Source organism: Sapajus apella, unplaced genomic scaffold, assembly GCF_009761245.1.
Source record: "Sapajus apella isolate SASKATOON/1434 unplaced genomic scaffold, GSC_monkey_1.0 scaffold233, whole genome shotgun sequence".
Taxonomy (NCBI): domain Eukaryota; kingdom Metazoa; phylum Chordata; class Mammalia; order Primates; family Cebidae; genus Sapajus; species Sapajus apella.
Genome location: NW_022437173.1, coordinates 396,144 through 418,098, shown reverse-complemented (window position 1 = coordinate 418,098; position 21,955 = coordinate 396,144). Strand labels below are relative to the sequence as shown.

General features: G+C 42.3%; 2 protein-coding genes across 3 annotated transcripts in view; both read right to left on the bottom strand.

Moving 5' to 3' along the window:
* LOC116544847 (zinc finger protein 160) overlaps positions 1-21,955 on the bottom strand; it is a 60,619-nt gene that overhangs the window by 27,725 nt on the left and 10,939 nt on the right. The window lies entirely within an intron of this gene.
* Positions 7,578-21,367, bottom strand: ZNF347 (zinc finger protein 347). 2 transcript variants are annotated; one of them, XM_032271431.1, is made up of 5 exons: positions 20,842-21,367; positions 15,887-16,013; positions 15,328-15,456; positions 8,944-11,413; positions 7,578-8,861 (listed from the first exon to the last, which is right to left on the bottom strand). In XM_032271431.1, the coding sequence occupies exons 1-5, from the start codon at positions 20,854-20,856 to the stop codon at positions 8,801-8,803; spliced, it is 2,802 nt and encodes a 933-aa protein (XP_032127322.1). In that variant the 5' UTR covers positions 20,857-21,367; the 3' UTR covers positions 7,578-8,800. The 2 variants fall into 2 exon arrangements, with proteins under 2 accessions (XP_032127322.1, XP_032127321.1); XM_032271430.1 differs by having other exon boundaries at positions 7,578-11,413; positions 15,328-15,459.

Below are 21,955 nucleotides of genomic sequence, written 5' to 3'. Positions count from 1 at the left end.
CTTGAGGGAGGGGATGAAGAAGAGACACAGACCAACCCCTCCTCTCCCTCAGCCACCCACCTGGGGAAGCACTCGTTGCCATGTTAGAGAAGACGACGGGGAAAGGCAGAAGTGTGTGCATAGGGTGAGACGTGTGTTGGGTGGACAGAAAAACACCTTTCCCTCAAAGGGACTCCAGTAGCTCACCTCACTCTACTGCACATTCCTGAGCAGAGGGGCGCCCTGCGGGGATGAACACAGCTCTTCCTTTCTCCAGTTGCTAAGTCTGCCTGCCATGACCAGGGCTGGAATCCTCAAACTCCCTTCCCAGAGCCCAGCGACCCCTCTGCACTGGAGAAAGATCCGTGTTCCACAGTGGGTTTCAAGGACCTCGCCCCTCAGCTCCCCAGCTGCCTTGTGACTCTGGGCCTCTGCTATCTTAGAATAAACAGGGAGAGATCACTGGCCTGGCCGCAAGAAAGTGGCAGCTTTATGTTCCTAAGGGCAGTCCCAGCGTAAGGCTTCGGGCTGCGGGTCAGTGTACTGTATTTCACTCTGATTCTTGGAAAAATCGCTAACTCTGGGACCCTGATCACCACTCCCTCTTGAGTGGCACCCGCCCATAGACACCCCCCACAGCAAACCCTCCCTAATGAAAACCATGTGCCCCTGATTCTTAGGATCCCCTGTTGCCCTTCTGGACTCCGACAGTCCCTCTCTGTCTGCCGATCCCCTCGGCCCACACATTCACAGGAGGGTTTGGAGTAAGACGACTGCATCCTGGAGGGGCGCATTTTCCAGGGGGTGGAGCTGGGCAGGCCAGAAGACCGGTGTCACAGGGCAGGCCCCGGCTTGAGGAGGAGGGAGGTGAGGGGCGACGGCGCCTTCGGATAGGGGTGGGGTCTGCAGGAGCCCAGAACCAGGCAGAGGACGCGCCTCCCCGGGACCGGCGCTGCGCGCTGCCCTCCAAGGCCCCACTGGGGCGAGGCTGGGGGTCGCCCAGGGCGGGAATCCACCGCGAGGGTGAGAACTTTAAAAAGTGCGTGGCGGGAGGAGGGGACGGGCAAGGGGTTTTTTTTTTTTTTTTTTTTTTTAAGAAGCGGTTTCACCATATTGGTTAGGCTGGTCTTGAACTCCTCCTGACCTCAGGTGATCCGCCCGCCTCAGCCTCCCAAAGTGCTAGTATTACAGGCGTGAGCCACCACGCCCGGCGTGGGAAAGGGTTTTAAGCGGGAGGAAGACGCTAAAGGCCGGGGACAGGGAGCAGCCTCCGAGCGACTTCAACCCAACGGGAAGCGACTCGGGACCCACACCGCGAGGCCTGTATTCACCTGGGGTGGAGGGCGCGGTGCGGGGGTCTTAAGGCCCGCAGCGCCCCCGGGGACCGGCTGCGGACATGGGAAACAGGGTGCGCAGGTTTAATCTGCACAGAGGGACACTCACGCTCGGCGCCGTCACCTTCCCCCAACACGATCAGTTTCTGGGACTGCAGGAAACTGCGCGTGCGCGAAGAGCCCGGGCAGCCCAGGGGCAGGGTTGGGTGGGCGGGGCCGTCTTGGGTGGGCGGGGCGCGGGCGGGGACTGCGCCCTTTTAAGGTAAAAAAGCACAGAGTTGTGTGGGCCACTTGTGTTGGAAACCAAACCGTTTTCCATTTACCAAGTTGAAAACGGTTTATGATCCTGCTAGGGAGTCTCCTGCAGTTTAGCAGTTCGGGAACTGGGATTTCGGTGGGGGATCCAAGACTAGCGGTGATTGGATCCATGAAAGTTACCAAAAAACAAAAATAAAGTGTCTGGGATCACTCCATTGGATTTCAAGACTTCCAATATAGCAAAAGTAATAAAAATTGTGTGGCATTTGGGGCAATAAAAGATATGGATCGATGCAAACCCAGTAACAGAGAGCAAAAATAGCCTCTATAGGTACTTCCAACTGATTTTTGAACAAAGTTACCAAGAGAATTGAATGAAGGAAGAATTTTAATAACTGGTGAAGGGATAACTTAATATCCATAGCAGAAAAGAAGTAATCTCTACTCAAACTTCACAACTGTACAGACATTAGCTCAACACTGACCATAGCCTAAGTGCAAAATATCAAACCACAAAATGTTATCCTGTAAGAGACTGAAAGAAAAAACTTCACAGAATAAAATCTTAAGAATCAAGAGCTTGTTCAAAAATTCGTAGCCATGTCATCAAAAGCATGATTCATTAAAGAAAAAATAAATTAAATGAACAAATAAATAAAAGAAAAAATCAATCAACTGGTATTTACCAAATTAAAAACTTTTGGTCTGTGAAAGACCTTAAGATAATGAAAGAAAAGGTATTTGATATAGTTTGGCTCAGCGTCCCCACCAAATCTCTTCTTGAATATAATCCTCATGTGTTGAGGGAGGGACCTGGTGGGAGGTGACTGGATCATGGGGGTGGTTTTTTCCGTGCCATTCTCATGATAGTGAGTTCTCAGGACATCTGATGGTTTAAAAATCTGTGATAGCTTCTCCTTCGATCTCTCTCCCTGCTGCATGCAAGACGTGCCTTACTTCCCCTTTGCCTTCCTCCATGCTTGTAAGTTTCCTGAGGCCTCCCTAGCCATGTGGAACTGTGAGTTAAACCTCTTTTGCTTATAAATTACCCAGTCTCGGGTAATGTCTTTATGACAGTGTGAAAATGGTCTAATACTGTACTGAATAATAGAAAATACTTGCCTACCGTAATATCTGACACAAAACTGTTATGTGGAATGTATAAAGAATTCTAGAATGACTTAACAAAAAAGCAAATAAAATTTAAAAAAGCAAAATGCTCAAATTAGAAAATGGATAGAACTATGAGAAGACATTTCACTGAAGCAGATATACTGAGATAAACAGGCACATAAAAAGATTTCCAACATCACCACCCATCAAATGTCAGACCTCAGCACATTCTGCTTTCTCCATGTGAACCCCTGGATGCCATCAGAGAGAATGGGAAACCCAGGAGCTTCTACTCAAGGGTCCAAAATGTTTGGTGATGTGTATTAGCAACCTGTAATTGTTTTTGGAAATGAACAATGAGAACATAGATATAAAAAATATTCTCAGCTCAACAAATATGCACTGTCATTATCATTATTAGTGATTTTTTTTTTTTTTTGACACAGTCTTGTTCTGTCACCCAGGCTGGAATGCAGTGGCATAATCTCAGCTCGCTGAAACCTCTGCCTCCTGGGCTCAAGAGGTTCTCCTGCTTCAGCCTCCTGAGTAGCTGGGACCACAGGTGTGTGCCACCACGCCCGGCTATTTTTTGTATTTTTAGTAGAGACGGGGTTTCACCATGTTGGTCAGGATGGTCTCCAATTCCTGACCTCAGGTGATCCACCTGCCTCGGTCTCCCAAAGTGCTGGGATTATAGGGGTGAGCCATCGCACCTGGCCACTATTAGTGAATTCTTAAACTCATACCTTACGTACTGGATACCTCCCTCGAAAGATAAATCTTTCTTTCTTTTCTTTCCTTTCTCTTTCTTTCCCTCCCTCCCTCCTCTTCCCAGGTTCAAGCGATTCTCCTGCCTTGGCCTTCTGAGTAACTGGGATTACAGGTGCGGGCCACCACACCAGGCTAATTTTTGAATTTTTAGTAGAGACAGGGTTTCACCATGTTGGTCAGGCTGGTCTCAAACTCCTGACCTCATGACCCGCCCACCTAGGCCTCCCAAAGTGCTGGGATTACAGGTATGAGCCACCTTGCCCGGCCTAGATAACCTTTCTTACAGGATTATGTGGTAATGAGTGTCTCTGTCATTCATTTAGGTAAGATTCATAGGCAATAGTGATCTGTAAAAATATAGACTTAATTGATCTATAAAAATATAGATTTAATACAAAGTTACCACAATCACAAAGATATATGAAGAAAAACCATTTAAAAATTACAAGAGATACTAACAAAACAGGTATAGACAGAGAGTAAAGGACAAAAATATCTAGCATTGTCACTGTAGCATCACCGTTAAAAGCTTGTCCTTGCAACCAGACAACATGGATTCAAATCTTGATTCAGCCTCTTACTGAAATGTGACTAGATGAGTCTTTTAAAGCAGAATATGCTGAGGTCTGACATTTGATGGATGGTGATGCTGGAAATCTTTTTATGGGCCTATTTATCTCAGTATATCTGCTTCAGCGAAATGTCTCTTCATAGTTCTATCCATTTTCTGAAACACACACACACACACACACACACACACACACATATACAGAGAGAGAGAGAGGGAGAAAGAGAAAGACAGATAGAGATGGAGTCCACAGGCTGGAGTGCAATGGCACATCTCAGCTCACTGCAACATCCATTTCCGAGGTTCAAGCGATTCTCCTGCCTCAGCCTCCCAAATAGCTGGACTTATAAGCGCCCGCCACCACACCCAGCTGATTTTTATATTTTTAGTAGAGACAGGGTTTCACCATGTTGATCAGGCTGGTCTTGAACTCCTGACCTCAGGTGATCCATCTGCCTCAGCCTCTCAAAGTATTGGGATTACAGGTGTGAGCCACTGTGCCCAGCCTAATTGGATTATTTTCCCTATCTGTCCTAGGTTTCCTCACCTCTGAAATGAGAATATCATCAATATTTACTTCGGGGAGCTGACGATTTAGTTGTTACACATAAAGCACTAACAACTGTGATTCTTACTCTAAATGTGATTGATACGAAAGAAAATATATATGCAAAGGTAAATCACTTATTAAAGAATATGTATCAGTTTTTAAAAACAGAAACAAATCTAAGGGGAATATATTAAACGGCAGCTGTCATGGCAAAAGTTGCACAAATGTCATGTTTCGCTGTAAGATCCTCTGGCTCAGAACAGAAATACCAGCCACAGTGGGAAGTTGAATTGCCTCCAGGGATTCACCAAATTATCTCCTTTGCATAAATTATAACTAATATCTTGTGGACTCTCTTATTAACTGTATTTTCATTTAGTTCTCCAGGTGCTGGTTAACCTCCACACTTGATTTTCAAGCAGCTTATCTTTGATAACTTCCATATTAAGAGACTTCATTTCACCATTTTGTGTCCCAGTACTTTAATTGAACTAAAGACTTACAAGGACATTCCATTTTCCTATTTACAGAGAACCTAGTCAGTACCTGCCATTATCTAACATACATTTCATGTCACAAAATTTTATTTCCAAACAACACCCTCCTTTATGTATTCTCTAAGTTTTTCACCAGAGTAACACAGAGAAGAAATGCAGTAAACATATAATTTGGATTTAAACGTATGGAAGGAAAAAACCTTTACAGTAAAAATCATATACAAAAACAAAAAGTCATTTTACTACTATTGAAAATAAGGTATGGGCGGGCATGGTGGCTCACGGTTGTAATCCTAGCACTTTGGAAGGCTGAGGCCAGAGGATTGCTTGATGCCAAGAGTTCAACACCAACCTGGCCAACACAGCAAGACCCCACCTCTAAAACGAAAAAAAAGCTATGAAATATTACACAATACCATAAACTGAAGATGACATTAACATAACACAGCCTTTGAAAAATAATCTTTAGCTAAAATTGCTTGATCACATTATGTAATAAAGTTTTCCACAAATTCATTTTCAAGTAAAAGTATTTTACTTGAACTACTGTAAAAATATTTTAGGCAATCTAAACAGCATTTCACAAACATTTTCAAGAACGATGTTGTATAATGAGACCTATGGGTTCAGCAGGAAAGGAAAACTAATTACTATTATAAAGAAAACAGAGGTCTTTCCTAATAAATAACTTAGAAATTTATTTTCTTTTGAGATGGAGTCTCACTCTATTGTCCAGGCTGGAGTGCAGTGGTGAGATCTCAGCTCACTACAACCTCCGTCTCCCAGGTTCAAGTGATTCTCCTGCCTCAGCCTCCTAAGTAGCTGGGACTACAGCTATGCACCACCACACCCGGCTAGTTTTTGTATTTTTAGTAGAGATGGGGTTTCACCATGTTAGCCAGGCTGGTCTCGAGCTCCTGACCTAAGGTGATCCACCTGCCTCGGCCTCCCAAAGTGCTGGGATTACAGGCGTGAGCCACCATGCCTGGCCGGAAATCAGAAGTTTCAAGAGTAAATATTCAGTGTTGTAGTAGTCAGTTTCCATTTTGTGATTTTTGTCTTGTAACACCATTTACGCCTTTGCACTCCCTCTTCTTATTCTGCCTGGCCAAGCTGATAATGCCCATGTTCCTTCCTTTGGCACTAGATGGAAGTTCAAACCATGTGTGGGACCCTCACTCCAATCACACCCTTTTATTAAAGGTTATTACCATAATACCCAAAACAAGTTACTTACCCCTGCTCTCTCAAGCCAATTTGGACCAGTTTGGGAAGTCAACCTTGCTTCTCACAGAAATCCTCATTATGCAATAAGCATTTTCCTAAAACTTAATTGTTTGACATCATAATTTTCTGTATCTAATCCAAACCGTAGGTTGAGTTCAATACACTTCCAGTGGAGGGGGGACAAATTAACATTACCAAAAATGTGGTAAGGCTATATTTATGAGACTTCTAGTTTACCTACCAAAATGAAATTTCCATTTTGTATGTTCGTTAAGAGGAAACTCATGAATGTTAGCCTTGTCAAATTATGTCAATGAGCATAGCGTTCTAAGAATAGTGTAATTTTTGTTATTCTGCACTATTTATAATTTCATAATATTTTTCATGCACTTTTTTTTTTTTGAGACAGGGTCTGTTTCTGTCACCCAGGCTGAAGTGCAGTGGTGTGATCTTGGCTCATTGCAACCTCTGCCTCTTGGGCTCAAGTGATCCACCTGCCTCAGTCCCCTGAGGAGCTGGGACTACAGGTGTGAGCCATCGGGCCTGGCTAATTTTTCTATTTTTTTTGTAGAGATGGGGTTTTGCCATGTTGCCCAGGCGGTTTGAACTCCTGGACTCAAGTGACCCACCTGCCTCTCAAAGTGCTGGGATTACAGCCATGAGTCACCACACTGGCCTATACACCTTCTATATTTGTATTTTCACTTCATGTAAATACAGATGTATGCCATGGTTATTTGGCACATAAGCATGTAAAAACATAACACAGTATATATTCACCAACACTGTGGCAGCTTTCAGAGTGTAAAAATGGCACTTATAAAAATGGTTGGGTTTTTTTTGTTTGTTTGTTTTGTTTTTTTTGAGACAGAGACTTGCTCTGTTGCCAAGCTGGAGTGCAGTGGCGCGATCTCGGCTCACTGCAACCTCCAACTGCTGGGTTCAAATGATTCTCCTGCCTCAGCCTCCCAAAGGCGACTGCCACCATGCCAAGCTAATTTTTATATTTTTAGTAGAGACAGGGTTTCACCATGTTGGCTGGGATGGTCTCTATCCCCTGACCTCGTGATCCACCTGCCTTGGCCTCCCAAAGTGCTGGGATTACAGGTGTGAGCCACTGCACCCAGCTGAAAGTTGCACTTTCTATGGGATTTTCATTATATCTATATAAATATGCTAAGACAGAGTGTAGAGAGAATAATTCAGGTGCAGAGTATGATTACAGTTTCCCAAAATTGTATGTTGATTCCATCAAGAAAAAAAAAAATTGTTCTCGATCCTCCAGCCTAGAAGACTGAGTGTACTGTTATTATCTGTCATGAAGTATCCTACTGAGGTAGGATAAAACAGTGTTGGTACAAAAAATGTGATTCATTCATAGTTATAAGAAAACGTCCAATTTTTTTGTTAAAACATTATGTCTGTGACACATTCTCAATAAAACAGCAGCAAAATGTAATTCTAGCAGTTAGTGTGAATTCTACTAAAAAAAAAATGGTATTCTGGTTCTTTTGTCCAAGCTCCCCACTCTGGTAACTGTTATCTCTTCAATTTCAAAAATAAGCCTATTTTTCATCAATCTCTGCTATAAAACAGCTATTGCCATTCAATAGAGAAGGTGGCAATCGTTTCCCCTGCACTATTCGTATTATATAATCAGTCATTAATAACCTATTACTCTCCTCCCATAAAAATACCAGTGTCCTGAGGTCTTGGCCTGCTCAATGCATGGCTAGTGCAGCCTTTCTTCCCTAAAACCCACAGTGTCTTTCTCTCAGAAGGGCACCCTGTAATACAATCAGTATGATGACTGATATCATAGTTTTACCTTATTTTCTGCCCCAAACCATGGTCTCTCAATTGAAAGAACATTTAATTTTATAATGCAGAGTCCTCCTTCTTCAATAAACTTGGATAAATATGATCCTCATGTAATGAAGTAGGCCCTTCCATACTATAGTTCTTTCCCAGATGGGCACCATGAAAGGTATTCAGTTTGAAAGTCATAAACAGTAGCCTTTTTGAGAAACCTCAAACAATGGAATGAAATATTTTATAATCTGAAGGTAAGTAGCCATTTCCAAATGTCCTTCAACCTTTGAAATATATAATGTCATAAGTTTTTACCATATTGGGACGTGTAATTGTCGTGCAGTTTATCAAATTAAAAGTGAATCAAAGAACTAGAGACTGAGTCACTCTTCATATGAATCCTCACCTACAGTTACAGTCTTAGAGTAAGAGCTTCAGGATGCATATTACATTCGTGTGGTTCCATAAAGTATGTAGATTTTAATGCCTAGAAAGCTGTGAGGCCTGAATAAAGCCTCTGCCACATACAGTACATTTATTTGATTTCTCATTATTATGGACCCTTGGATATCTATTAACATTTGAACTCATGAGCAGTTTGCCACAGTCACTGCATCTTCAAGGATTCTCTCAGGAATAAATTCTCTGATGTTGTCAAAGGAATGAATTCTAACTGCAAAAGTTGCCACCTTCATTTGTAAGGTTTCTCTCCACTCTGAATTCTGAGATGACTTCCAAGGTTTGAACTCTGACTTTAGAACTTTACACAAGTGACATTTATAAGGTTTTTTTTCCAGTATGGATTGCCTGATGGGTCGCTAGGCTTGAACGGACACTAAAGGCTTTCCCACATAATTACACTCATATGGTTTCTCTCCAGTATGAACTCTCCGATGCCTTTCAAGTTTTGAAGTTTGACTGAAGGCTCTGCCACATTCATTACACTTGTAAGGTTTATCTCCAGTATGAATTCCTCGATGTCTTGCAAGGTGTGAATTCTGAGTGAAGACCTTGCCACACTCATTGCATTTGTAAGGTTTTTCTCCAGTATGGATTGCCTGATGAGTAGTTAGGCCTGAACGGACACTAAAAGCTTTGCCACACTGACTACACACATATGGTTTCTCTCCAGTATGAACTCTCTGATGCCTTGCAAGTTTTGAAGTTTGGCAAAAGGCTTTGCCACATTCATTACACTTGTAAGGTTTATCTCCAGTATGAATTCCTCGATGTCTTGCAAGGTGTGAATTCTGACTGAAGACCTTGCCACACTCATTACATTTGTAAGGTTTTTCTTCAGTATGGATGACCTGGTGGGTAGTTAGGTTTGAATGTTCACTAAAAGCTTTGCCACACTCGTTATACTTGTAAGTTTTCTGTCCAGTATGAATTCGCCGATGCCTTGCAAGGTATGAGTTATGCCTAAAGACCTTGCCACATTCATTACATTTGTAAGGTTTCTCTCCAGTATGAATTCCCCGATGTCTTGCAAGGTGTGAATTCTGTGTGAAGACCTTGCCACACTCATTACATTTGTAAGGTTTTTCTCCAGTATGGATTGCCTGATGGGTAGTTAGGCTTGAGTACACACTGAAGGCTTTGCCACACTCATTACACATATAAGGTTTCACTCCAGTATGAATTCTTTGATGATTTGCAAGGTGTGAATTTTGAGTGAAGACCTTGCCACATTCATTACATTTGTAAGGTTTTTCCCCAGTATGGATGACCTGATGAGTAGTTAGGTTTGAATGTGCTCTAAAGGCTTTGCCACACTCATTACACTTGTAAGGTTTCTCTCCAGTATGAATTAGCTGATGCCTTGCAAGGTGTGAATTACGCCTAAATACCTTGCCACATTCATGACATTTGTATGGCTTTTCTCCAGTGTGAATTACTAGATGAATAGCTAGGCTTGAACGAACACCAAAGGCTTTGCCACACTCATTACACTTGTAAGGTTTCTCTCCAGTGTGAATTCTCCAGTGATTTATAAGGTGTGAATTTTGAGTGAAGACCTTGCCACATTCATTACATTTGTAAGGTTTTTCCCCAGTATGGATGACCTGATGAGTAGTTAGGTTTGAATGTGCTCTAAAGGCTTTGCCACACTCATTACACTTGTAAGGTTTCTCTCCAGTATGAATTAGCTGATGCCTTGCAAGGTGTGAATTACGCCTAAATACCTTGCCACATTCATGACATTTGTATGGCTTTTCTCCAGTGTGAATTACTAGATGAATAGCTAGGCTTGAACGAACACCAAAGGCTTTGCCACACTCATTACACTTGTAAGGTTTCTCTCCAGTGTGAATTCTCCAGTGATTTATAAGGTGTGAATTTTGAGTGAAGACCTTGCCACATTCATTACATTTGTAAGGTTTTTCTCCACTGTGGGTTGCCTGATGGATACCCAGGCTTGAACGAGCTCTAAAGGCTTTCCCACACTCATTACACTTGTAAGGTTTCTCTCCAGTATGAATTCCCCGATGTCTTGCAAGGTGTGAATTCTGAGTGAAAACCTTGCCACATTCATTACATTTATAAGGTTTCTCTCCAGTGTGAATTTTCTGATGTTGTGAGAGTTGTGAATTTCGACTGAAGACCTTACCACACTCATTACATTTGTAACGTTTTTCTCCAGTATGGATTACCTGATGGGTAGTTAGGTTTGAACGTGTTCTAAAGGCTTTGCCACACTCATAACATTTGTAAGGTTTCTCTTTAGTATGACTTCTCTGGTGACTTGCAAGGTGTGAATTTTGAGGGAAGACCACACCACATACATTAGATTTGTAAGGCTTTTCCCAATTGTTTGCTTTTTCTCCCTGTGTAAGTAATAAAGAGATAAAGTCTTTGAAATATTTCTTAGAAATGTAGGTTTTGACATTATAAGGCATTTGTTGAGGTGGTAAAACTGAGGAACTATTATTGAAAGACTTTTCTACCTGATTATATTCATAAATTTTCCCTTCATATTGAAAAAGCTGCAGTTCAGGCAGATGTGACTGAAAGCTTAATCCACGCTGATTTTTAATAAGCTTGTTTCTTGCATCTCTTTTATCATGTTCATCTCTTCCATGAGTGAGATTATCTTTCTGTGTCATAAGCACTCCTTTGTAATTTCCTTTAGCATCTCTGCATTGATACTCAAGGTCATGAATATTTTTCTGGACTTCCCTGAAGAAACAGCCTTCAATGTCATGGCTTTCATGTCTTTCCAACATCACTGTTTGGAATGCTTCTCCTGTACTGCTCTTCCCTTTGTGTGGTAAATCTTTCATTACAAATTCAGAAGACAGAGCTACAAGATATAAAGATCCGTAGGTTTCCAATTAATTGCAGTATGTAAACAAGTATTTTACACTGAAAAACAATATTATACCAAAGGAATTCTTACATTGAACAGATTTATGAAACTTCAATACAATAATATTCAATTTTTAGGAAAACAAAAGGAAGAGGATTGTTTAATAAAGAAAAGTTGATTCCATGTAATTCAAATTAATAGTATGGAAGCATAGTTCTCAACCAACAATACGGTAGCCAGCAAAGCAATCCTCAGTAATAAAGGAGAGATCGTCTTTCCCAGACAAACAAAGCTAAGGGAATTTACCATGATCAGACCTCTTTTACAAGAAATGATAAAGGGATTTTTCAAATCCAAATAAAATGACACAATGTAACTGTTACACTAATATTAACATCATAATCATGATATACAAACCATTGATACGAAGAGGGCTAAAAGATAAAACTATTAAAAATAAGCACAACAATTTTTTTTTCACCGCCGCCCCAGGCACAACAATTTTAAAAGATAGGCAGGCCGGGCGCGGTGGTTCAAGCCTGTAATCCCAGCACTTTGGGAGGCCGAGGCGGGTGGATCACGAGGTCAAGAAATCGAGACCATCCTGGTCAACATGGTGAAACCCCGTCTCTACTAAAAATACAAAAAATTAGCTGGGCATGGTGGTGCGTGCCTGTAATCCCAGCGACTCAGGAGGCTGGGGCAGGAGAATTGCCTGAACCCGGGAGGTGGAGGTTGCAGTGAGCCGAGATCGCGCCATTGCACTCCAGCCTGGGTAACAAGAGCGAAACTCCGTCTCAAAAAAAAAAAAAAAAAAAAGATAGGCAGTACACAACATAAATTGTGACATAAAAAATTCAAAATGCAGAATGAGAAGGGAATGAATACGTACAGAGGTTTTTGTTTTGTTTTGTTTTGTTTTTTGTAATCAAAGATAAGTTGATATTGGTTTGAGATAAATTGTTAACAGCTATAGGATGCTTTTTTGTAAGTTTTATTTTATGGTCACCATAAAGTAAAAGCCTGTAATAGACATACTAATAATAAAAAGCAATGAATTAAAACATACTGCCATTTTGTTGCTTCTTTTCTAATTGTTTTGTAATTCCTCTCTTGCTTTCTTTCTTACTGTTTTCTTTTGTGTTTAAGTGATTTTTCTCCAGTAGCATAAGTCCTTACCTATCAATAATAACATTAAATATAAATGGACTAAATTCTCCAGTTACAACAAACTCACTTCACCTATAAAGATACATGTAGACAAAAAGTGAAGGGATGGAAAAAGATATTCCATGGAACTAGAAACCAAAAAAGAGCAGTAGTAGGTATATTTAGATAAAATAGACTTTACATCAATAAGCATTAGAAGAGACAAAGAAGGTCAGTATATACTGATAAAGGAATCAACTTAGCAAAAGGATATAATAAATACATATGCACACAAATATGTAAAGCAAATGTTAATAAATCTAAAGGGCGAGACAAACAGCAATACAATAATATCAGGGGTCTTCAAAACACAACTTTTGGTAATCAATAGATCAGGGAGAAAACCAACAAAAAAAATCAGAGTTAAAGTATATGACAGACTAAATTGATCTAAACAATACTTTTAAAAAAAAAAAAGAGATGGGGTCTCCCTGTGTTACCCAAGCTGTTGTGCAGTGCCCAGTCACAGGTGAGTTCACATTGCCCTGCAGCCTTGAACTTCTGGCTTTAAGCATTCCTCTTGCCTCAGTCTCCCAAATGGCTAAAATTACAGGCATGTTCCATTGCATCTGCCCTAACAGACACTTACAGACCATTTTATCCAACTGTTGCACAATACACATTCTTCCCATCAGCACATGGATCATGCTTCAGGATAGATTATAAGTTAAGACACCAAACAAGTCTCAATAAATTAAAAAAGTCAAAATAGTATCTAGTATATTCTCAGACCACAATACAATAACACTAGAAATCAACAACAAAAAGAGTCTCGGAAGATATACAAACATGGTTGGGCGCGTTGGCTCACGCCTGTAATCCCAGCACTTTGGGAGGTCAAAGCAAGCGGATCACCTGAGGTCAGGAGTTTGAGGCTAGCCTGGTCAACATGGTGAAACCCCATCGCTACTGAAAATACAAAAATCAGCCATGTGTGGTAGCATGTGCCTGTAATTCCAGCTACTTGGGAGGCTGAGGCAAGAGAATCACTTGAACCTGGGAGGCAAAGGTTGCAGTGAACCAAGATCATGCCACTGCATTCCAGCCTGGGCAAGACAGTGAGACTCCGTCGCAAAAAAAAAAAAAAAAAACCAAAATAACAGAATTAGCTGGGCGTTGTAGTGTGTGCCTGTAACCCCAGGTACTGCAGGTGAGAGGGTCAGCTGAGCCCAGGAGTTTGAGTTTGCAGTGAACTATGATTGTGCCACTGCACTCCAGTCTGGGTGAGAGAGAGAGAGACTGCCTCAAAAAAAAAAAAAAAAAAAAAAGAAAGAAAGAAAGAAAGAAAAGGAAAAAGAAAGAACTAATACTAATTCTACTCAAACTATTTAAAAAATTAAAGGAAGCACATATTTCCAAACTCATTTTATGAGGCCACCATTACCCTGATGCCAAAAAGCAGACAAGGACACAACAACAAAAAGAAAACTACAGGCCAATATCTGTGACGAATATATATGCAAAAATCCTCAACAAAACAGAAGTGGCAAATACAATTCAACAACACATTAAAAAGGCATTCACCATGATCAGGTGGGATTCATTCCAGGAACGCAAGGACAGTTTAATACACATGAATCAATGAATGTGATTCATCACATCAACAGAATCAAGGACAAAAACCGTATTATCATTTCAATAGGTGCTGGAAAATGACTCAATAAAATCAGTATCTCTTCATGATAAAACGTCTCTAAACAACTTGCGTACAGAAAAAACATACCTAAACATGATAAAAGCCATATCTGACAAATCCACAGGGAATATACTAAACAAAGAAAAATTGAAAGCCTTTCTGCTAAGATCTGGAAGACAAGGATGTCCACTTTCACTCCTTCTATTCAACATAGCATTGATATTCTAGCCAAAGCAATTAGACAAGAGAAAGAAATTAAAAAAAAAACATACAAATGGAAGAAGTCAAAATATACTTCTTTGCAGATGACATGATTTTATATTTAGAAAAACCTAATGGCTCCACTAAAACACTCTTACAATTTAGCAAACTATATAGAATTCAGATCTATATGACTGAGAACTGGGCATCAGATAGAATCAATTACAGAAGAAAACACCAAAGGACAAAACAACCCTTTTGTAACAGCCTTCCTTGTTCCACATGGAATCAAGGAACCAGAGTTTTCAGAAGCTAGATAACAGTGTTGTCCATTATGATAAAGCCTTTGCCGGCCGGGCGCAGTGGCTCACGCCTGTAATCCCAGCACTTTGGGAGGCCGAGGCGGGTGGATCACAAGGTCAAGAGATCGAGACCATCCTGGTAAACGTGGTGAAACCCCGTCTCTACTAAAAATACAAAAAATTAGCTGCGCATGGTGGTGTGTGCCTGTAATCCCAGCTACTCAGGAGGCTGGGGGAGGAGAATTGCCTGAACCCGGGAGGTGGAGGTTGCGGTGAGCCGAGATCGCGCCATTGCACTCCAGCCTGGGTAACAAGAGCGAAACTCCGTCTCAGAAAAAAAAAAAAAAAAAAAAAGCCTTTGCCTTTGTTTGAGCTGCAGCACAATTAGAGGGTGAAAGGATAAACTCGTACAAGTCTAAAGGATAGATAAAAAGGGGTAAAGATTTCTGTTCAGAGGTCACAGGATTCAAACTTCTGCTTTCCCACAGGATTCTCTGTCTATAGAGTTTCCCAAATACTATTTAATAAGCGGCATTCTCTCCACCCATCTGAACTCTTACCTGTGATCACGGCTTTGATCCATTCCCATCCATCTGGGTTTCCTGCTATCTGTACTTGGCTCTCCAGAGTGAAAGGTTCCTTCCTTTGTTCCAACATAGAGATAATACTGAGGTCAAAACAAGAGATTCCTGCTTATAAAAAGAAAGGAAAACAATAGGCTATAGAGTTTCCAGAGTCCCAGTCCTATGTTTACATGAGGAGGGAGAACTTCACAGATATATCTAGAAAAAAACTTCAAAAACTCATCTACTAAATGCTTCCTAATGAATTGCTAGGAAACACTATAATATACAAATATACAGCTCTCATCCCAAAACCACTGCATCAGAGCATGGGGATAGAAAAGAGGGAATTGGGTATTTTAAAAGCTCTGCAACCCTCCAGTAATGTCAGGAAGAGGACAATCGAAATCCAGTTTCCACATTATGGAAATTTTCATTTTTGAGTCAACACAGCTTCAGTTTCAGCCAAGCAATGCAGGGGCTCCCAAGAGACCCACAAGGAAAATGAAAAGATACACAGAGGAAGATCCTAACTTCTGGAAAAAGTCATCCTCACCCAGGGAGGCCAGGTTCCTGTAGTTCTCCAACATCACGTCCCTGTACAAACTCCTTTGAGCAGGGTCCAGGCATGTCCACTCCTCCTGAGAGAATTCTATAGCCACATCCCTGAATGTCACCTGTCCCTAAAATGAAAAACACATCCACCAAGGGGATAAGAGGAAAGTTCTAATCTTCACATAAAATGAGAAGAGAGAATAAACTGGAGTGAGTGACATCCAAGTTGCGATATAATAAAATACACATGGTCTTCATTCCCCTTTCCTGACATACACCTCACTTGGAATCTCTGGAGTGATAAGTATCTTTGCAAGCTAATGAGATGACTGGTGGCTGGAGGCCCCAAGAGTTTCAGAATAGGGGCTGGTCACCAGAAAGACCAAGGCTGGATTAGAGAGCTGGGACTTCAAGTCCCATTCCCCAACTTCCCCTGAGGGGACGGGGGCTGAAGGTTCAGTTGATCACCAGTAGCCAAAGATGTAAGGAATCATGCCCACATAATGAAGCCCCCATAATAACCCAAAAGGACAGGGCCCAAACAACCTTCAGTATAGGGAAATACATGAAGGGCTTCCTGAGTAGCTGGGATTACAAGCGTGCATCACCACGCCATGCCCCTTCTCCTATACCTTACTGAATAGACTGCTTACATCTGTGTGTTCATCTCCATACTCTGTAATATCCTATATAATAAATGGGTCAATATAAGAAAAGTGTTGCCCTGATTTCTGTGAGCCACTCTAGCAAATGAATCAAAGCTGAGGAGGGGGTCATGGGAATTCATGATGCATAGCCAGTCAGTGAGAAGCAAAGGCCATCTGTGTTTGCAGCTGGCATTGAAGTGGGTACACTCTTGTGGGACTGAGCCCTCAACTTGTGGGATCTGATGCTATGTCCAGGTAGACAGTGTCAGAATTCAACTGAATAGGAGGTCACCCAGCTGGTGTCTAGTGCAGAATTGCTTGCTTAGTGTGTGTGGGAAAGCCCAGGACATCTGGGATCACAGATGTGTTCTCTGTTGTGAGAGTACAGTAGGAGAAACTGGATCTGATTGCACTGCATTCTCACACACACACATTATTTTTGAGCAGGGTTCCCTTAATTGTCTTCTTATACTTTTGTATAAGAGGTTATGATAGCCTCTAAATCAGTATTGATTTCTCAGTTTTATAGACAATACAAAAAATATACAAATATACAAACAAAAAACCAACACTGGGTTATCTTTATTGAAGTGTTATATATTATGTTTGACACACCAAGTCATGTTCAGTGTCTAGATGATCTAGAGCATGAGTAATGTCTTATGAGATGAAAATGTATACAGTGACTTTAAAGAAAGTTCAGAATCTTAAAACTGTGATAATCATCACAATAACAATGACAGATGTTTCTGAGTACTTTCCCAGTGCAAGGCATTATCCTACTTATTTATTTACTTACTTATATTTTTTAGATGGAGTCGCTCTGTCGCCCAGGCTGAAGTGCAGTGGCGTGATCTCGGCTCACTGCAACCTCCACCTCCTGGGCTCAAGCAAGTCTCCTGCTTCAGCCTCCCGAGTAGCTGGAATTACAGGCATCCACCACCAGGCCCAGCTAATTTTTGTATTTTTACTAGAGACAGGGTTTCACCGTGTTGGCCAGGCTGGTCTTGAACTCCTGACCTCAGGTGATCCACTTGCCTTGGCCTCCCAAAATGCTGGGATTATAGGCGCGAGCCACTGTGCCCGGTCTAATATTATTCTAAATAAATGCCATGCATGTAGTAACTTGTATATGAATATGACAGCTCATGAGAGAAAGATATGTTCCCATCTTACTAGGAGATAAATGTATGACAGACACTCTAAGAAACTTGGGTCAAGTCAAAGACCTAAAATGTCAGAACAAGCTTCCCAGTCCAGGAGTTCGGGAATAAGAATTAAACCTAAAGAATCAAACAGTTGGCCGGGCGCGGTGGCTCAAGCCTGTAATCCCAGCACTTTGGGAGGCCGAGGCGGGTGGATCACGAGGTCAAGAGATCGAGACCATCCTGGTCAACATGGTGAAACCTCGTCTCTACTAAAAATACAAAAAAAAAAAACATTAGCTGGGCATGGTGGCGTGTGCCTGTAATCCCAGCTACTCAGGAGGTTGAGGCAGGAAAATTGCCTGAACCCAGGAGGCGGAGGTTGCGATGAGCCGAGATCGCGCCATTGCACTCCAGCCTGGGTAACAGGAAAACCCCCTCGTCTCAAAAAAAAAAAAAAAAAAAAAAAGAATCAAACAGTTAAGTAAAACAGTATGAAAAGTGCCTACATGAGCAAAGTTGAAACAAGTTTGTGAATACCAACATGGAACTACATATAAACACATTTATTTATACCCATAATATCTTATTATTCTTACTTTTTTTTTTTTTTTCGAGATGGAGTTTCACTCTTGTTGCCCAGGCTGGAGTGCATGGCACAAACCTGGCTTACTGCAACCTCTGCCTGCCGGGTTCAAGCGATTCTCCTGTGTCAGCCTCCCGAGTAGCTGGGATTACAGGCATGTGCCACCATACCCAACTAATTTTGTATTTTTAGTAGAGATGGGGTTTCTCCATGTTGGTAAGGCTAGTCTCAAACTCCTGACCTCAGGTGATCTGCCTGCCTCAGCCTCCCAAAGTGCTGGGATCACAGGCATGAGTCATTGTGCCGAGCTACTATTCTTACTATTAAGTTATTAAAGTGATAGTTGAGAACAAATATAAGACAGAAAACATTTATGATGTAATTTGAACTGCTAAAAAATATAAAGCTTATTGAAAATCATGATGTTAAAAAACCATGCACTCACATCACATATACTCAGTTTTATAATAACAGGGAAAAGTTAAAATATCCACCAGTCCTCGTTCAGAGAAAGGTCTGATAAGGATGTAGAATGAGCTATCAATGTTTCCTAACATGAAAACATGTAAATTTTCAAAATTTGCATGCTAAAGTATCACAACAAAACTTGCACTGAATGGTGAGCATGGTGGCTCATGCCTTTAATCCCAGCACTTTGGGAGGCCAAGATGGGCTGATCACTTGAGGTCAGAAGTTTGAGACCAGCCTGGCCCACATGGTGAAGCCTTGTCTCTATTATAAATATAAAAACTAGGTGGGGTGCAGTGGCTCACGCCTGTAATCCCAACACTTTGGGAGGCCTGGGCGGGCAGATCACCTGAGGTCAGGAGTTTGAGGCCAGCCTGGCCAACATGGGGGAAACCCTGTCTCTACTAAATATACAAAAATTAGCCAGGCTTGGTGGTGCATGCCTGTAATCTCAGCTTCTTGGGAGGCTGAGGTAGGAGAATCACTTGAACTTAGGAGGCAGAGGTTGCAGTGAGCTGAGATTGTGCCATTGCACTTCAGCCTGGGCAACAAGAACAAAACACCACCTCAAAAAAAAATAATAATAATACACACACACACACACACACACACACACACACACAAATAAACTAGTTGGGTGTGGTGGCATGCAACTGTAGTCCCTGCTACTTTGGAGGCTGAGGTGAAAGACTGCTTGAATCCGGGAGGCAGAGGTTGCTCTGAGCCGAGATTGTGCCACTCTAACCCTGAGCGACAGAGTGAGACTCTGCCTCAAAAAAAAAAAAAAAAATTCACTGAAAAATTTTGTTCTTAATGTCAAAACAATCTATAAACACATTTCTATAGGACTTGAGCTGTCTCCTGACACGAAACTGACAACACTGCTTCCCCACTGAGATGAGATGGAGGGTGGAAGATGCAACAGGAAGGGGATGCTTTATGGTTTAGGGTGTGAGCTGCAAGTTTGTTTGGGGTTATACTATAAAACAGAGAAATACAACATGTCAAGTTTAAAATGAAAGAAACAGCCGGGTGTGGGGGCTCATGTCTGTAATCCCAGCACTTTGGGTGGCCGAGGTGGGTGAGTCGCTGGAGCTCAGGAGTCCAGGACTAGCCTGGGCTACATGGTAAAACACTGTCTCTATAAAACATACAAAAATCAGACAGACATAGTGGTGTGTGCCTGTAGTTCAGCTACTTGGAAGTCTGAGGCAGGAGGATCGATTGAGCCCAGAAAAGTTGAGACTGCAGTGAGCTGAGATCATGTCACTGCACTCCAGCCTGGGCAACAGGGTGAGACTGTCTCAAACTAAGTAAATAAATACAATAAATAGAATATTTAATAATTGGTAAAACAAGAATATGGTTCTATCCTCTCTAATGGCAATGAAGTTTTGCTCCGATAACTGAGCAAAATAACCATTCTCACCTAGCACAAGGGTCCCTGCAGAAACACCACAGTCTCCACTGTATGGGTTTTCTGAGAACAGGTGAATGATTCTCCTGCTTTTTCCTTTTAGGTTGATTTCAAGTAATAAAATAGACGAGGGGATGAAAGAATCCTCTGCCACTGATGCCTGTCAGCCTCACGTTCCCATTCCATTCCCAGTCATTAGTAAAACTTTGGAGCTGGAAACAGTGACTCACTCAGTAAGCTTCGAGTGTAATATAAATGAGCCAGAAAATATTTCCCTTTATTAGCCTTATTTTACGGAATTTAGCAGGTATTTGTGCATATTAATATGTGATGTCCACGTGCAGTTTCTCTACTCCTGGTCCACAGCCAGCTGACGGTGCATCCAGATGTGGCCCCTGAACAATCCCTGCTGCCCAGCAGCCCTGACACCACAGGGCCCATACCCCGTCTCCATCCACGTCTGGGGTGAGCCCTTCCCAGGACCATGCCCAGTACAGCCTCTTCCCAAGCTCATGTCACTGGGTCACGGGAGATGGAACCTAAGTGAGATGAGAGGGACTGAGTGAAGGCATGGGTGACTGCCAGCAAACCTGTCAGGCAGGACGCTTCAGACTCAGCAGATTTGCTGCTTCAAAGAATGACATTTCAGGAAGAAATAAGAGGCAGAACAATCCACTGAGAATGTTACTTTACCTGAGTGAGAGCCATGCCTGACTTCTTTCCTTTTCTACCTCTTCAAGGGTTCTTCCTTAGGGAACAGGAAAGCACCTTTAGAAGTCAATACTGAATATCCAAAATGTGCTGTCTATTGCTCAGAATCAGCACATCCCCTTCCTCTGCCACAATCACATACACAGGGAAGACCCTCACCCTGTGGAAAGATTGTCCTCTGAGGCCGACTGCACCAGGGGCAATGCAGGGACAAGAAACTACTACGGGAAGAACAATAAGTGAGTTTCTGGCCCCTTTCTTCAGAAGCAGCTCCCCTCCTGGAGAAGCCCACACATATGCTGCAGCAGTGGGGAGCTGGGCTGGAATGAGCTCGCCTTCAGGGCATAGACCCAGCCCTGACCTAATCCCATGCAGAGAACAGCCTCCCTCGCCTCTCTTTCTGTGGATTGCAGGCCAATCTCAGGCCTCAGAAACGAAAGGCAGAGGCTGGATGTGGTGGCTCACACCTGTAATTCTAGCACTTTGGGAGGCAGGAAGATCAACTGAGGCCAGGGCTGGGCACGGTGGCTCACGCCTGTAATCCCAGCACTTTGGAAGGCCGAGTTGGGTGGATCACCTGAGGCTGGGAGTTCAAGACCAAGCCTGGCCAACATGGAGTAACCCCATCTCTACTAAAAATACAAAAATTAGCTGGGTGTGGTGGTGGGCGCCCATAACCCCAGCTACTTGGGAGGCTGAGGCAGGAGAATAGCCTGAACCTTGGAGGTAGAAAATGCAGTAAGCTGGAATCATGTACTCTAGCCTGGGCCACAGAGTAAGGCTGTCTCAAAAAAAAAAAAAAAAAAAAGATGTGTAAAGCTTAATGGGATGTCCTAAAAGCCGGGAAAATAGAAAAGAAAGTGATCAACTGTGCCACATGCTGCGGATAGTAATGGAAAGATGACAGGAAATTAAACACTGAATTTCAAATGGAGCTGTCAGTGGTAACTAAAAAAGAAAGTATCGGCCAGGCGCGGTGGCTCAAGCCTGTAATCCCAGCACTTTGGGAGGCCGAGGCGGGTGGATCACAAGGTCAAGAGATCGAGACCATCCTGGTCAGCACGGTGAAACCCCGTCTCTACTAAAAATGCAAAAA